Source organism: Anthonomus grandis, chromosome 5, assembly GCF_022605725.1.
Source record: "Anthonomus grandis grandis chromosome 5, icAntGran1.3, whole genome shotgun sequence".
Classification (NCBI taxonomy): domain Eukaryota; kingdom Metazoa; phylum Arthropoda; class Insecta; order Coleoptera; family Curculionidae; genus Anthonomus; species Anthonomus grandis.
The window spans coordinates 32,308,111-32,326,478 of record NC_065550.1 but is presented as its reverse complement, the minus strand read 5'-3'; the positions used below and the strand labels follow the sequence as shown (position 1 = coordinate 32,326,478).

Sequence of the window (18,368 nt, the reverse complement as noted above, 5' to 3'; positions counted from 1 at the left end):
TGTAAGGCCTATATGAATTTACTTATCATATCTGAAGTACTACAAAAAGTCTTTGACCAACTTTAGAGCCTGGACTATTAGTATATATTCTATTTAGAATATTTGGAATAATTATTCAGTAGACCTTAGTACCTGGACTAAGTTTCTGGTCATTTTAAGTGCCTACAACAAGTGCTCATTTGACTAGAAGCATTCTTCGTTGACTTGACCAAAGAAAATAATAGTTAACTAGTTCGTTAGTATAATTATCTTTGACTTGATTCAAAGTGAATACATGAGTGAATTTTTTCCAAGCGCAGGTGATATTTCTTATGTAGAGTTAAAGAAAATTAATTTTCCCATAAATATGAAGCCCGAACTTAGTGACTTATCCTATCTCAGGTGCTTGTAAAAGTCTTTGACTAACTTAAGAGCTTATTGACTTAGTGTCTTCCTATTTAAAATGTCTGGAATAGGCATTCATACAAGTGCCGGAACTAAAGTTTTTGATCACTTTAACGCCCAATTGAATTCCCATTCTTGATTACCTTAACTGACTAAAACAAGCGTACACTTAACTAAAAACTTTACGTGACTCAACTTTTTTATAATTCAATCATTGTTTAAATATTCTACTGACTAAATACGCTCTGTTAGTTGATTTAAGTACCTGAAAGAAATAAATGATTTTTTCAGTCACTTTCAGACATTTTTGATGTAAAAGTAATTTAAGTGCCTGGAAGGAAAAATTGATTTTCCAAAAAAAATTCATTTTCCAAAAATGCCTAGACTTAGTGACTCATGATCTCAAGTGCCTGGAATAAGCCTATAACTATCTTTAGAGCCTAAATTAAGTGTTTTACTAGTCTAATTATTCAATTGACTTAAGGCGTACAATTAACAAAAAAAAGAAATTATTTATTTAAGTGTTGTTTTATTGATTTTTTAACTTAATACCTGATACCTAAATGTAACAATTCATGATCTCTTATAGCAGAGAGGAATTGAAATTTACTTATCCTAAGTAAAGACAGCAGTAATTATTGAACCTAAAAAAAACTTATATTGTAATCATTTGCCTTGTAATTGACATGGCAAGTGAGTGCGATATTGATTTTTTTTTAGGATATTTTTACCTTTTCTTCTTAATTTTACCCAAGGGTGCACATCAGTATTTAATCAACTAACATCTTGTATAAAGCTTGTAGCGTAATATATTTATGAATTTAGTTTAATAATAAAAAACACTTATGTTAGATAAGCCTAAATTGTGTCCCAAATATTCATAAAACTGACACGAGTCTGTAACAATTGAATTATATTGCCTAATATTATTATCATCAGAGACAGAAAATCAAACAAACCACATATTTTCTAATTACATGATGCCACTTTAAAATGTTTTTGTAGTGGAATATCAAATAAATTATCATGTCTTATCGATTGAAATAATTGAGAAAACCATAAGTAAACTATTGCTTAGGCACTTCAAAGTTTAAAAAACAACGCTACTTAAGGTTATATAAGTTATTCCCCATTGCGTGGGAAACCATTTTCAAAATGAATTCGAAAATATATTTAATAATATTGGTTAGCTTAGGCTATGCTTCTGATGCGTTAGCATCAGTAAATTTAACGGTAAGCGGCTTGAAAGCTAATATAAAGAATAGCTTGGTAGAGTTGGACTTTAAAGCTGACTCGACCATTTCTGCAGTTAAAGTTGGAGGGAAAAATATAGCTTCGACTAGTGAAAAAAGTTTCTATTTAGATTGGAATAACAGTAAGTTTTTTCCATATATAAAATTAGCATTTTGACAAATTTTCTTTTTAGATGGACAGGGCATATTTAACCCCTCAAGCATCCATATTGTGGAACAAACCACTTCCAGAGTTCACTTCTACTGGCTTCAAGAAAACATTGAAAACGTTTTCAGGATCGAACTGCATTATATTATGGTAGATGGGGTTAGTGGTATATATTCTTATGCCAAGTATACCAATGATAAGTCAAGTAATTTGACTTTGGGTGAAACTAGAACAGTGAGTATTTCTGTGCCATTTTGATTATAACTGCAGAATATTCTTACTTTAATAGCCTCTTTCTCTTTGTATAAAAAAATTATTTTCAAGGTATATCGCTTTAACACGTCCATATTGACAAAAGGTTCCAACCAAGCTCGTACCGGAACCCTTTTCACTTATGCATTTTTAAACAATCAAACAAAAATCCAAGACGAGACCTGGCAATTGTCTGATGGTACTTACTATACTAAATATGACTACGCCGGCTACCTAAGGGAAACCAATTATCAAGTAAAACTTAAACAATGAATGCAAAAACTATATAAAAAAAAACGATAATTTTTAGGGTGTCTACGGTAATGGCTTTGGCGCCTTCGTAATCTCACCGAGCAGAGAATACCACGGTGGTGGCCCACTAAAGCAGGACCTCTTGGTCCATCAAAACTCCCTTATTGCCAACTATTTTATTAGCAGTCATTTTGGTACAGCCGGTCTTACAGCCCCATCAGGCTGGAGCCACATCTACGGACCGTGGCTGTTGTATCTCAATACAGGATCAGACAGCGCCATTTTATCAGACGTGGTTACCAGGGTGGCCACTGAGAATAAGAGTTGGCCCTACAGTTTCGTTAATGAAAGCGATTATCCTTTATCCAGGTTAAAATAGGCATAACTTAAGTGAGTACGATTGACATTTTGTTATTGGATGTTTTAGAGGTTCGGTTTCTGGTACGGTGTCAGGGCAGAAGAGCGCCATGGTGGTTTTATGGGATGATACTACCAACACATTTGAGCAACAGTCTTTGGGTCACTTGTATAATACGAAGACCAACTCTGATGGGTCGTTCAGTATTGCGAATATACGTCCGGGTAGTTATTTAGTTGCTGCTTATCCATTGGCTGGACAGGGGAGTGAAAATTTGGCTACGTCAAGCGTTACAGTGACAGCAGGTGAGTTGTACTGTATGACTTTGTTTTTTTGTCAATTGTTAGTGGTCTATTAGTCTTAAAACAAATGGTGGTGGCTCTCATTTCTGGTATATTAACGAATATTTTAGAGAGGGACTAAAGGGCTATTTAATACCTAATAATATATGTTTTTTATAGGTAGTACGGCAAATGTAAGCACTCTCTCCCTACCCGAACCCTCTAATATTATCTGGTCGATCGGAGAAACCGACAGAAGATCTGACCAATATAAATACAGTAATGAATCTCGTAATTACCTTTACGAAACCTTACCTCCGGTCAACCTTACTTTTACAATTGGGTCAAGCAGCATCTCTGAAAACTGGTAAGTTGCCACACAAACTTATAAAGGAATCTAATTTGTTGATTTAAAATTATTTTGATTTTCGATGCACAATAACACAATTTTGAAAAATGTCGACGGCTAATAAAATATGGTTTTCAAGTACAAATACCTTATCCATTCTAAATAGAGAGACTGAAATACAAATTTAACGATGGACTGAAATACAAATTAAATCCGGAGATCTGGGTGGCCATTTAAAAGGTCCTCTTCTGCCAATCTATCTACCTAGAAATACATCATCCAAATGATAAGTTAAAGCTAATAAATTAAATTACGATTTACGTCGTGATCTCAACTTATCAAAAGAAAAATCGAAACTTCTTGCTTTACGTCTATAGGAATGCGTTATAATACGATCGATTACGAATGCGTAATAATACAAAGAAAGTGACTGTGTATTTTCCTTGTATTCTGATTTGTTTCACAATTTTTTTATCTTGTAAGGGCTTAATTAAGTTGGCTCAAAATTTATTGTTCTTTTATCCCTCAATAATTTACTCTAACTTGGGTGACAAATACAAATTTGAAAATTCATTCCAGGCAGTTAAAGTTTCCTTCTCTCCTTCTCTCTTTCTCCTGGACTTTTTAACTCTAAACTGCTTAAAAGAAATAAAAAGTGATTTTCGTAGTCTATAAAAAATTAATTATTGCTTCAATTAAGATTAAAAAGTGAATTAAAGTCAACTTTTCGGGTTTCCACCGCATCTAATTTTTCAGTTACGTCCTAAATCGTCACTAAATATTATTTTCCTACGTATTTGTGCTTACGATATACGATGAGTACCAGTGTTGAACATGACAGAGGACATGACAAAAAAAGGATTAAATATTAATTTTCTAATATATTTAATTTTTCAGTCACGTTTTTAAATTTTCACGTTTTAAAATGTACTTTGACAAGAAGGGTTTTTAAGACTAATTTGAGAACGCTGAAATCGATAATGATATTTTTTTTTCAAAGAACATTTTTTGAGATTTTTTCCAGAAACATTTTTTTTATGTGATAGTTAATTTAGTACCTATAATCTCGAAGGCTATACGCGCAAGTTTTTTGAAATACATGAATTTTTAAAGGCACACGTATAACCTTCACGGTAATATATGATTTGTGTCAATTGAAGTCGTAGTATTTGCAAAACAGCTGTTGACAGTTGTAAAAGGTTTTTTCCCAATTGTCAACTTTTTTCGGTGACAAAAAAATATTTCAAGAGCAACATAAACTATGTGAGCTTAAAGACAATTGTGTCGTCTATAAATTGAGTTAAACTCCGTTTAAATCAAAGAAAAATTGTAACAGGTATAACATGTTATGTAAATGAAGAAAATAGTTGTCTGGCATATATACTGTCTATTTACAGAGTCTTTAACTTGGAACAAATTTATCAAATCAAATATGCCTGCATGTCGATGAGTATTTCAAATTGCCTTTATTTTAATGTACATTTTCTTCATACAATTTTATTTTTTTAATGATTATTATTAAAGGGCTTAACAAATTGCATATGCATGCCAAATTTCAATTTTTACTCCTTGTCTCTAAAACAGATTAGAAACAAAATGTTGTCTTACTAACTCACGATATATACCCTAAGCAGAACTGAAACTCGTTTAAAACATTTCTAACTACTTTCCCAAAAATTAGTTTACACTCCTGCTATATTCGTTTTTTTCATTCATTTATATTTGCCTAAGAACTTTGCACTTCAAATAACGTCAAGTAACCTCATAAGAAAAAGTCCAAAAGTGTTAAATCCGGAGATTTTGGTGGCCATTCAAAAGGTCCTCTTTTGCCAATCTATCTACCTAGAAATACATCATCCCTCACAAATATTAAGTAAAAGCTAATAAATTAAATTACGATTTACGTCGTGATATCAAGTTATCAAAAGAAAAATCGGCACTTCTCGCTTCACGTCTACGGGAATGCGGTTATTTAGAATTAAATACTAATGTAACATATTAGGGAAATCGCAGTAAAAACTTTGAACAATATTTCTCAAAAACAGAAAATAATGAAAACTTTTGTAAAAGCTTTTGCTAAATACTGGAAAACCGAGTTTCTAAGATTGTTAATAGAAGTACACATATTAAGAACTTGTTCATGGACACAGAATTTCAATAATGCATCAATACAATCATGAAAAACTTCATTGGTTTGTATTGAAAAATGTACATACTAAAATATATTAATTATATACATTTATTGGAAAATTTATGAACAAATTCATATTTAACTTTTGTCATGTTCACAGGTGCTCCCATGTCTTTGAAAATGCACCTATTTCATAGTTATTTGAATTTGGGCTCAAGGCATGATTAGCGACAATTGCTAGATGCAACTTGATGATGGAGATTCCACGCAACATAAGAGAAAAAGTTCTCAAGTAAAAGCGTATTTTTGACCTCAAATATAATACCCATCATAACTTCCACATTTTGATTTGGACTAATTAAGGCTAAAAATGTAGGTGACAAAATTGTCTTGGAGCTCATCTAATTTATGCTGGTATAATAAAAAATGTTTTCCTAGAAAAAACTTGGAGAAACTAGACTTGAGAAAATATATTTCTCAAATGCCCGGAATTGCTTTTATGACCCATCTTACTTACTCAATTAGCCTATGATCATTTGACTTAAATTAGAAAAATATCAGTCTCAACTGCCTGGACTTAAACTTCTTCTCATTACAAGCTAATCTTACGTACCAGTAACTATTTATCACAAACTCTTACCTCACTACTCTATGCTCACTTTCCAGAAATTTAAAAAACACTGCTTAGAATGATAATCCAAACTCATTCATTTAAGTCCCTGGAATTAAGCCAGTTGAGTGTTATTTTGTTGGCCTTTTCAGACTAAGGTGGAGAATATGACAGGAAAAAAGATAAGAAGTCAATTTTCTAATTTTCAACCACATTTAATTTTTTAGCCACGTCCTGCTAAATCTCTTACCTCACTACTCTATGCTCACTTTCCAGAAATTTAAAAAACACTGCTTAGAATGATAATCCAAACTCATTCATTTAAGTCCCTGGAATTAATCCAGTTGAGTGTTATTTTGTTGGCATTTTCAGACTAAGGTGGAGAATATGACAAGAAAAAGGATAAGAAGTCAATTTTCTAATTTTCAACCACATTTAATTTTTTAGCCACGTCCTGCTAAATCTCTTACCTCACTACTCTATGCTCACTTTCCAGAAATTTAAAAAACACTGCTTAGAATGATAATCCAAACTCATTCATTTAAGTCCCTGGAATTAATCCAGTTGAGTGTTATTTTGTTGGCCTTTTCAGACTAAGGTGGAGAATATGACAAGAAAAAGGATAAGAAGTCAATTTTCTAATTTTCAACCACATTTAATTTTTTAGCCACGTCCTGCTAAATCTCTTACCTCACTACTCTATGCTCACTTTCCATAAATTTAAAAAACACTGCTTAGAATGATAATCCAAACTCATTCATTTAAGTCCCTGGAATTAATCCAGTTGAGTGTTATTTTGTTGGCCTTTTCAGACTAAGGTGGAGAATATGACAAGAAAAAGGATAAGAAGTCAATTTTCTAATTTTCAACCACATTTAATTTTTTAGCCACGTCCTGCTAAATCTCTTACCTCACTACTCTATGCTCACTTTTCAGAAATTTAAAAAGCACTGCTTAGAATGATAATCCAAACTCATTCATTTAAGTCCCTGGAATTAAGCCAGTTGAGTTTTTTTTTGTTGGCCTTTTCAGACTAAGGTGGAGAATATGACAAGAAAAAGGATAAGAAGTCAATTTTCTAATTTTTTCCCACATTTAATTTTTTAGCCACGTCCTGCTAAATCGTGCTTAAATATAATTTTCCTTCAATTAATGACAAACATTCTTAGGTACTATGCCCAAACGAAACCTGGCTTCTGGACCGTGGTATACGAAGACACCCAAGACGGTAATGAAAGAACCTTAAGGGTAGCTTTAGCAGCTACCAGCACAAAACCCCACCTGATCGTTACTTTAAACAACCATAAAATTGGAGATGTTACCTTTGGAAATGACCAGTCTATTTATAGGAGTGCTATGCAAAGTGGTACTTTTAGTTCTTTAGTTCTAAATGCTACTAATGCACAGGTGGTTAATGGCACCAACACTTTGACTTTTCAAATCAGTAAAGGAATGCTTATGTACGACGCTATTAGCTTACAAAGAGGCTAAATGTATTATATATATATAAAATAAATGACTTATTAAATAAGTAAATTAATGTTTCCATTCTAATTTATATGGTAAACCCCCCAAATAATCCCGATGCTTTTCGGGAGGGCGTTATATTACAGGGACCGCAATTAACAACTTGCACTTCAAAACTTGTTTTAACTCTATTAACTAAAATTACAACTGACCCTTTGTTAGAAGGAACATTGCTACATCTGTAAAGTCCCGAACTCAAACAGGCGTCCTTTCCAAACACTTGTTCCGAAACGCAGTCCGCATATCCAGAGTTCCGTAATGGCGTCCGGTCGACCATTAATTTTCTATTTTATATTGCCAACACCCCTTTCGGAGTACTACTTCACCCGGTTTTTGAATTTTATGTCACTTTAAAGTAGTAAACATTATGCATAACTTAAATGGACTTTTGGCCTATTTTTATATTTAAGATTAATTTAGCTCAGTCAGACAAGAATATATAATTAGTTAACACTTTGGTAATTATGTATAATTTTAATAGTTTAACTGTATGACCGAATTATTGCTATTATATAAAAGTATACTACTTTTGAAAAATGAATTCTAATTATTTTTAAATTTTCTATTGCTTTTAAACTAAGTGTTTTAAACTTCATATAAAGCACTTTTTTATGCATAATTTAAATGGGTATGAAAAGCAAAGTGTCTTATTGTTAATTTCTGGTTATTTTTAACCTTTAAACTAGTAAGGATTTAAGGGATGGTCATTATAAAATGTCGTCTTAAGTCTAAAAGGCTCCTACTAAAAGTATCTAAGTTATCCAGACTTAACCCAAGTGGTAAAACTTAAAATGCCATATTCTCAATGAACTGTTGACCATTTAAACTCGATTTTTTTAAAAATTAGTTAAAATAGCTAAATTAAACAAAAAGCTTCAGATTCATAATTAAATATTCTAAAATTGTGTTTTTTATGCCGAAATTTCAAGTTACTAGGTCAACTAATCGGAGAATAATATTAGATATGATATCTGGTTCAGTTCAAGTTCAACTAATGAAGAACTTGTGCCCATTTTCCCGTAGTTTGAATTGAAACTTTGCATTAATTCTTATGTACATCGCTTAAGGGTTGAATAGACAAGCTCACTTCTAACATTTAAGTTCCTAGGTCAACTGGTCTAAGAATATAATTAGACGAAGACCTGGTTCTAATTTTTCTGCACTTAAGGTTAACATTTTAAGAAAATTTTTCTATGAATCGCTAGATGGTTAAATAGAGAACCTCTGTGCCAAATTTCAAGTTTCTAGGCCATTTAGTCTAAGAATAACATTTATTATAGTAGCCGCCTCAGTCTAAACTCTTTAGAAGAATATTTTATTCCAAGTTTTCTGCAGTTGAGGTTTAAAATTTGAAGAAGTCCTTCTTTGTGTTGCTAGATGAATGAATGGAAAAGCTGTTAACAAAATTTCAAGATCTTAGGTCAACTGGTCTGAAAATATTATTAATTATTATGATATTAGATGGCTAAATGAAGAAGTTAACAAAAATTTTCCAAGTTATCCACACTTAAAACCAACTGGTGAATCTTGAAGTGCCTTATCCTTAATAGACTTCTGATCATTCAAACTCAGTTTTCCAAGAAACCAGGTAAAATATCGTAATAAAATAAACTTCCTTAGATTCAGCATTAATTTTGTCTAAAAATTTTGTTTTAAGTGCAAAAAGGTCTGACTAAAAGTTTCCAAGCTATCTAGAAATCCAAAATGCCTTATGTTCAACAGACTTTTGGCCATATAGAGTTCATTTTCTTAAAAACTACTTATGGTATCTTAATCAAACGATATGCATCAAATTCATAATAAAATTTTCTAAAATTATTATTATAGGCTGAAAAAGTTTTAGCCAAAAGTTTTTAAGTTATCCAGACTTAAACCAACTGGGGAATCCTAAAATGTCTTATCCCCAATGGACTTTTGGCCATTTAGACTCAATTTTCTTAAAAACTTCTTAAGATATCTAAATCAAACAAAATGCTTTAGGTTCATATTTAATTTTTTTAAAGTTTTCTTATTAGGTCTTAAAAGGTCCAACTACTACTTTCCAAATTATTCGGACGTAAACCAAGTGGTCAATCCTAAAATGTCTTATGCTCAACGGACTTTTCATCACTTAAGTTCAATTTTCTAAAAAACTGCTTAGGATATCTGAATTAAACAAAATACATCGGATTCATATTAAAATCTTATAAAAACATCTTTTCAGCCCTAAAAATATCCAAATAGAGTTTCCAAAATATCCAGACTTAGATCCAGTGGTAAATTTTAAAATCCCTTGTTCTAATAGTTATTCTTGTGCATAACTTATGTGTATATGACACCTAAATCATTTTTATAAGTAAAAACCGGTATTTTTCTTTCTATTTGAGATTCGTTAGAGACCTAATGAACGTTTTTTTTACACCCACCCTATTTGTCTCATAAAAAAAAGGATCTGATCCCGAGATCAGTAATTTTTGATAAATACAAGGTTTAATATCCATCTCGAGGGCCCAAGCCGGCTTATTCGGTCTTAATTAAACGGAAATAGAAATAAAGGGCCTTATCTGGACCAAGAAAAACCGAAAAGGGCCACGTCTTTCAATTAGGGCCTAAAGATTAAACAGATTTTACGGTAAGTTAGGACTTAATAGTCGCCTCGTGTTTTACCAGCAGATTACGTCATTACATGACGAAAAGGGTGGTTTCCTTAAAACTTCTTTTCACTCCAAATGATAACTTTTTTAGGGTTTTAAGGCCTATAAAAACAAAATGATTGCGGTAATATTTAGGCCTAATTGCCCCAATGAAATTCACTTTAGCAAGGGCCTTTATGTAACTCAACAAGCCTGGTATTTAACGAAAACAAAGAATATTTTATTGGCTCCTTTATGTTCCGAAATTTCGCGGGTTCAGCTTTATTATTCCAAGTAATAAGAGTTTCTTGGTAACAATGGAATTAGAATTAGTTAACCGCATTCGGCAAACTTTAGAATACTGATAAGGCACGAAAATAAGACAAGTTTGCCATTGTTTCACTGCCGAATTTCTCTGAATTCATTATTTTCAGGTAGATGTTCGGCAGGGGGGCAAGGGATTGGCAGGATATAGACGGTTTTCATTAAATAGGTTAAATTTTAGTTATACAATTTTGTGCAACTTAACCTTTATGCTGATTTTTTATGAGAGAAATTAGGTTGGAGTTCATTAGGTCTCTAAAGAACCTCAAATAAGTCGAACTTTATTTTATTTATTATTTATGAAAATAAATTTGCTGTTTACATGTCACTCCATTCTTTATCTTCAAGAATAAAAAAAGCTGGCCAGTATTAATTTTTTCTTATTTATTAGAGGCTAAAGAAAAGCGAAGGAGCTACTCTCTCTCACCACGATAATATTATATTTTAAAATAAGGCAATAAAAGTGGAAATCCGCCGTCACTCCGCAAACCCGTTATCGGGCAAATAATAAATGTGCTCCCGAAGGGTGAATATACGCTTACGTATTGAAAAATGCCGAAGTTACCACGGAAAACCCCATCAAAAATATAAATAGGAACCGAAAACCTGACACGTAACTGAGCATTTAGAAAACATATTTTAGTAGGCACGATAAAGCGTCTTGATGTATTAGATTTTCCTTTTTTGCTTTTCTCAGTTCGAGTTGTAACATTGAACTTTACAATAAAGAAGTACATTCAATACAATTCTCTTAGCTACCTTATATAACATTAAACCACTATACGTAATTAATTACGCTCCTTTAACCAAAGTTGTTTTTTTAACCCCTTTTAGCTCCGCAGGCCCTATTTCGAACATACTCGCGTTAATTACACTAAGTTAATATTCTAAATATACGGTAGCTCATGTAATCCTCTCATTTTAGTAAAATTAATTAGTGTGTTGGGTACCTGGGGAGGGCCACGCGGTTTGAATAACATTTCGTCGAGTGACGCGTGAAAACAAAGCGAAACACTTAATATAATATGGAATTTGCGCTTGATTTACTATTCGTTGGATGCATGGACCCTAGAAATTAGGATTCGCTTCATTAGGCCCCGTATTCAGCGGTTGAATCTATTATAAAATATGTACTGGCATTATTTCGAGTTTATCTTAGGTATTTATGTAGCTTTTAAATGCATAATTCAAATGGACATGCAGCATTTTTTGCTTTTTAATTTTTAATATTACAGTGGGTTCATGCAGGCTTGTTTTATATTTTTTTGCATTCACTTCTTTTCTTTTCCAGGATTAGAAAATAATTTTTCATATATTTTATCGATTTGACGCATTTTTTTAAAATTTGCTATGTAATTTAAATAGATTTTTCCTTGCGTTTCAGAAACGAAAAAAATATCATTTTATTCCAGGCATTTAAAGTTAATTTCCATGTATCACTTATAGTATTTTTGTAAAAAATTCAACACGTTTTTAACATTCTCCAGAAATTTAAAAATACATCTTAAGTATTTATATAGCTTTCAAATGCATAATTCAAATGGACATGCAGCATTTTTTGCTTTAAATGTTTAATATTACAGTGGGTTCATGCAAGCTTGTTTCATATTTTTTATTTTTTATTGCATTCATAACTTTAATGGATATGCACCACATTCGGTTATATTTATGCTCCAAATTTAAATTAATTCTAGACCCTTTGAACCATTTTTATAATAATTTTATTAATTTATGCGCATAACTTAATTGGCTACATGGCCTTTTTCTTTAAATTTTATTGATTACGATTCTTTTTCAGTTTATTATCATGCTGTACCTTAATTATATAGCATTTAATTGAGTACAAAACTTTTTAATAACATAATAAAATTCAATAAATATTTCACAAGAGTAAAAGATGTTATTTCTATGCTCTACATTTCTTGTCGATTTTTTTTTCGTATATTTAAGGCATATACTAAGTATATTTTTTATACTTAAAGGGAACTACAAAAATGCTTGTTTCAAAGAAAAGGAAGCAAAGAGAGCCTGTGTCTTTTTATATATTAAAAGTTTAAGAATGCATTTTTAAAGTACTTCAACTGACCTTAAATACATAATAAAAAATTAAAATATTAAATATTAATATATATTATTATTAACATTAAACAATTTTGCACTGTTTAGTCGAAAATATATTTGTATAAAACAGAAAGGCAGTAATCAACCACTTAAGCGTATTTCGTACATAGTTTACATGAATAATAAATAATTTTTACGTAAATAATAATATTTGTTATTGTATAGTTTTTTGGATAATTGAAGGGAATTTTCATTATGAAGATACCGTAGAGCAATAGTTCATTTCTTTACTCTTTAAGTGAAAGTAGAATTTTCCTGTTATGTTAATCAATTTTTGAAGTACGTAAATGCATAACGTACAAGTATATAACTCATATATAGTTATTATTATTAAGTATTTTTAGCCCCTGGGTCTCGAATATTGGTCGAATCATTACAAAAATATTCCTATTAACTTATAACCGTTCCAGTTTATAGAAGTCATTTTAAATTTTATTTCAGGCACTATTTTTTGATGGCTTTTAATATAATTTTAATTACCTTTTAATAGATTATTACTCTAGTTTTTCAATCATTTATATTTTTATATTCAAGCAGTTTAAGTTAATTTTTTACATTTAGTAGAATTAGGAAACAATTTTTTATATATTTTAGCGACTTGACGCATTTTTTTTAATTTGTTATGGAATTTAAACAGATTGTTTCTTGCCTTTCAGGAATAATGAAAAAATCTTTTTATTCTAAGCATTTAAAGTTATTTTCTATGTATTACTTATAGTATTTTTTGTAAAAATTTCAACACGTATTTAACATTCTCCAGAAATTTAAAAATACAATTTTTTAAATAATTTTCTATTTCTTAACGCCGTTTTTTTTGTTTAAGATATAATTGTGTTTGACTTCCTATAAGGAACTCTGAAATAATACAATAAAAAAATAACCAATATAATAAACTTTGAAATTTTTTGAAATTTAATTTTTTCTTAATTTGGAGACGTTTAAAATATTTCATAATTTTATTCCAAGCATTTAAGGTTATTTTTCATGTTTTTTTTTATACTTGATTGTTTTTAGTACACATTTTACTTCATTTTGCACGTTTCCTATACTCCGGATACCATTTTCAATATATATCAAATACTTCAGGTTTTTCAGTTTAAATTTTTCATTTGATTCAAGGCACTTAACGTTATTTTCTGTTTTATCCGATGATTTGAAATATTTTTTTTACCTTCTAAGACCAGGCATTTAGTTAATTAGCATTAAATAGCATTAGCCATGTTCCAGGCATTTAGCGTAATCTTTTATGTCTCCTAGGGATTTATTTTAAAATTTTCAAGGATTGGTAATTATTTTTCAATTTTTTTGGAATTTACCTTTTACCTAATTCCCAGGCATGTGAAATTTTTCATTATTTTATTCCAAGCATTTATATGTCTTTAAGTCTTTCAGGCCAATCAAATATATTGGTAAAATTTTATTTTATTTTAGGCATTCACCGCAGTCTTTTCTGGTATTTAGTGGTTTGAAATAATTGATTTTGTATTCTAAGAGTTAGATATAATTTTTCAAGTTTTCCAGGTTTTTGCAATATTTTTTATGAATTTATTCCAGGCATTTGATGCTATTGTAATTTTAAATTTGTTCATAATTTTTAAGCCTTAAAAATACATTTTTACTTCTTTCGAAAATATTTTTATTCTCATTTTTATTTGGGGAGATTTGTAATTCTAGACACTGCAGTCATTTTTTGAAGGCTTTTAGGCACTTGGAGTACTCGTTTTTAATTCCAGAACTTATTTGTAATATTGTTATTCTTTAATCTTCTCCAGGAATCTTAAAATAGTTGTTTTTCAGGCTTTACATGTAGTTTTCTATGCCTGTCAGATATTTCATGTATTTTTTTGGTATAACAAAAAAACTGTATAACCCACCAGATATCATATAATTTTTAAAGTTTTCCAGGCTTTTGTAGGATTTTTTTAATGCATTTCAGGCAGTTGAGGTATCCATTTCCAGAGATTACGGATAAATTTGTCACAGTTTCCATGCCTTGGAAATAATCTTTCAACATTTTAAAAATATAATTTAAAATATTTTTTTTATTTTATGTCAGGAATTTGAGGTTATTTTTTCATATTTTCAAGATACTCCTTTATTTTCTAATGATTTAAAAGAAATAATGGTTTTTGACTCCTAGAGGTTTAAGAAAATTTATCACCTTTTCTAGTCCCTGGACATAATTTTTTATATAAATATTAATTATTTTTAAATGATTTTTTGTAATAAATTTTGAAGGCTTAATTTTGGTTAAAGGCTGATTCTCTTATTGATGGATATCTATAGACTAAGATAATTCGTATCGCATAGTGAATTTAATAATAGTAACATTTATAAGCTTAGTATTTAAAAAGCTATCCACTTCCTAACCAATCAAGATAATCGCGCATATAAACTAATAAATAACAATACCGTCACTTTTATTGAATCTATCCGAATTATTTAACAAATTGTAAATTTTTATGTTTAAAACTTATATATTTTTAATATGTCTGTTTCTGTTAGAAATTTTCTTTGTAATCAAAATCTCTATTTAATTATTTTGAATTATATTATTTTGGTATTCTAGAAAATTAAAATTTGTAATATAATTTTTCATAATAGTTTTACAAAGGTCATTTAATAAGTTTTTTTTTAATTTGTAGTTTGAGGAATAAAAAGAAATATGTATTTTAATTACTATTATTTATTTATATTTAATAATTCAAACTATATCCAACCAAAAAACATAAAAGAAATAAAGTTATTTTAATATTACTTTACACATCAAAATAGGCCTTAATAGAACCTATACACAAATCTAAATTCAAGAAATCAAAATAACTGAAATTATTGATAAAAAAACTAAAAGTTTTAACATTTGTTTCTATATATATATTATTTTTATTATAACTTATATTATTTTTTTTATCTTTTATATGCTTTGCTGCTAGGTTATTTTTATCCACTTCCTTTACAGAATATTCAGATATTTTCCCTGTTACTGTTGTCGTCTTCGACAGACTCTGCAACTTGACAATGAACTAAATCCTTTGCGTGGTGTGTTACGCCATAAATTTCCAAGGTAAGACCTTTAATTTTAAAATTTTTATTTTGCCTGTTTGTGATTTTCTTTTAAAATCTTTAGCTCCTTTCTGTTTTCTTCAAAAAGATCATTTGCAAGATTATGTCAGCACTAGAACAAATTATGTTTACCAAACTTGTGAATAATATTTAGATCGTTTTTTGATAAACTAATTTGAAGCAGTTCGTTGAGTTTTGCGATTGTCTTGCTTACTTTGTATTTTCGACTTTTAGGTCTAATAAAATAGGACTATTTTTTAATTTTTTTCTGCAAATGAATTTACTTATAAATCAGTTTTGCTTATCGGATACTGGTCGCACTCGGTCCCTATTTGAACAATTAAGAGAACATTGCAAACATCTCACTGAATGATTGTGGTACATTCATATTATTATGTTTTAGTTATTTCTCTCTATAGCAATATTAAGTCAAAGATAAATCGACCCTTTCCATAGAAACCTCTATCTCCTAAATCGGAGATAATGCCAATTTGCCAGGCGACACCCGGGGATCTCTAAATCGAACGTGGACAATGACCGCTTTCCAGAATTTACTCGGAGGATATGCGCTAAATAGAGGCTGAAAATCGAGAATGGCCCTCAGATCGGCTACACGAAGGACCTTTTCCCTTAATTACGAGCCGCAAATTATCTCTATTCGGATCGTGTGGCCGCTTTAGGATATCGACTGGTCTCGCTTTGTTTATGTTTGTACCGCAAACGCCTATCGGTCTAATAATTATTCCGACCCAAACAGGTATAGACAAATTACTAAGGTTTATATATATATTTTGTTGCCATAATACATTATTTAGATAAACACGAATTAAATTATTAAAAGACTACATTATCTGAAACAGTTATTGAGATGCCTCTGACTAAAGGGATATCATATCCACTAAAGTTATGCACAACTTCTAAGTATTAAAGACCAGAGTCTAACAAACATATAAAGTGTGAGGCGACTCCCTATACAAAAACCGTTTTATTTCTTAAACTATTTGGCATAAAAGCGAGTATACTGGCGAGACCGATACTCGAATCCCCATCGTACCATAAAACTTAAACTATACGTCTCACCGAATAAACTATTCGGAAAAACGAGGTAGTTGCACTTGACAACGGCCAATACTTCTCACAATGACCTATTCCATGCCGGCAGCTATACAATATCCAGGGTCCTTCTCGCAGAAACGTATGCCTCAAGTCCCATTTCGTGAATTTTATTGGGAAATTTTTAAAATGATTTTTATTGAAGCGCAACAAATCGAATATTTTATTATTAAATTTATTTGCAATATTGTGTGTTTTCTTGTTTTCGTTTTTTTTTTCATCGGTGGAATTTCTCTTGTAAAGGAAACAATCGGTGCCTGGCAGGCTCGAGTCTCTGAGGAGTAGTTTCGGATATAGAAAGTTTCACCTGAAGCGTAGCGAAAATTGAATCGCTTCTATTTTTATTCTTGCGATGCGGTAACTGTGCCTACAAGACCGACGATACATATGGGAAAATCTTTCGTATTTTATAAAATACACCTTTTGTGCGAGTGTTGAAGTTCTAAAGGTGTTGGCACGAGTAATATATTTAGGATTTATAATACACTTTGAAATTAGATATAGTCTTATCGGATTATTTGTATTTTATATGATCTTTAGTGTCGAGATAAAAATAGACGTATATAACTAATGTATTTTGTTTTATTATCTTGAAATTTTAGACAATACAATCTCTTAACACGTGCTGTTAGAAAAATATTATGATTCAAAAAATAAACCTGAAGGTCAAAAATTAGAAGAAAAATAAAAAATACACGAAAAATCAGAAATTCAATGTATTTTGTAAAAATTTTGTGGATTGAATGTTTAAATGTCTAAATAAAATTACTTTAAAAATAAACTAAACTCTCTGAAAAATATAAATAATAACTTAAGTAGCCTGAAATAATTTTTTTTTAAATTAAAAAAGTAAAATAAATTCAATAAAAAACATATAAGAAAAAAATCAATGGAAAAATTCAGTAAAAAACGTGAAAAATTATAACAAACCTCTGGAAGGTAGAAACAATTATTCTAAGACAGTATAAAAAAAAACATAAGTAATGGCGTCAACGGTCTAAAATCAAATGCAAAGAAAATTACCTGAAATATATGAAAAATCATGTTAATTACGTGCTGGAATTTAAGCGCTTAAAAGCCTTAAAAACAATGATCGAAGTGTCTGGAAAATAAGAAAAAATAATCTCAAATGCCTAAAATAAAAGGAAAAAAAGATTTTAAATTTTTAAATGACACCGAAAAATTAATTTTTTAAAACATTTAAAAAATATTTTCAAGGCCTGGAAATTATGAAATATTTCTTGAATATCCCTGGAAAATATAAACGAAAATATAAAACTATATACAACTCCTGAAAAGTAAAAACAATTATTTTAAACTAATGTTAATACAAAAGAAATGACGTTAAGTGCCTGGAATTAAATAAAAAATTACCTTGAATACGAGAAATACCTGAAAAGTCATACCCTGATTCTTAGAAGCCCTAGAAAACATAAAAAATTAATTAAATATTGTGAAAAAAAATCAACTCCTAGAAAACATTAAAAATTAAGTCAAATACATATTGAAATTAATAGAAGAGTACTTCAAGAGCTTGAAAGCCTTAAAAGAATCACTGAAGTGTCTGGAAAATATAAAAAATTCTTATAT

General features: G+C 30.1%; 1 protein-coding gene across 1 annotated transcript; it reads left to right on the top strand.

Moving 5' to 3' along the window:
• The first annotated feature begins 1,513 nt into the window (after positions 1–1,513).
• LOC126736257 (rhamnogalacturonate lyase-like) lies at positions 1,514–7,554 on the top strand. Its single transcript, XM_050440527.1, has 7 exons — positions 1,514–1,759; positions 1,811–2,019; positions 2,110–2,292; positions 2,348–2,658; positions 2,717–2,952; positions 3,109–3,295; positions 7,188–7,554. Exons 1-7 carry the CDS (start codon positions 1,540–1,542, stop codon positions 7,507–7,509), a joined length of 1,668 nt encoding a protein of 555 aa, XP_050296484.1. The 5' UTR covers positions 1,514–1,539; the 3' UTR covers positions 7,510–7,554.
• The last annotated feature ends 10,814 nt before the right edge of the window (positions 7,555–18,368 follow it).

Bases quoted from the DNA above. Each gene is read 5' to 3' on its own strand.
- LOC126736257 (XM_050440527.1), top strand. From the start codon at position 1,540: ATGAATTCGAAAATATATTTAATAATATTGGTTAGCTTAGGCTATGCT. The intron at 2,293-2,347 runs GTAAAACTTAAA...GATAATTTTTAG, and splicing joins TAAGGGAAACCAATTATCAA to GGTGTCTACGGTAATGGCTT. The intron at 3,296-7,187 runs GTAAGTTGCCAC...AAACATTCTTAG, and splicing joins AGCAGCATCTCTGAAAACTG to GTACTATGCCCAAACGAAAC.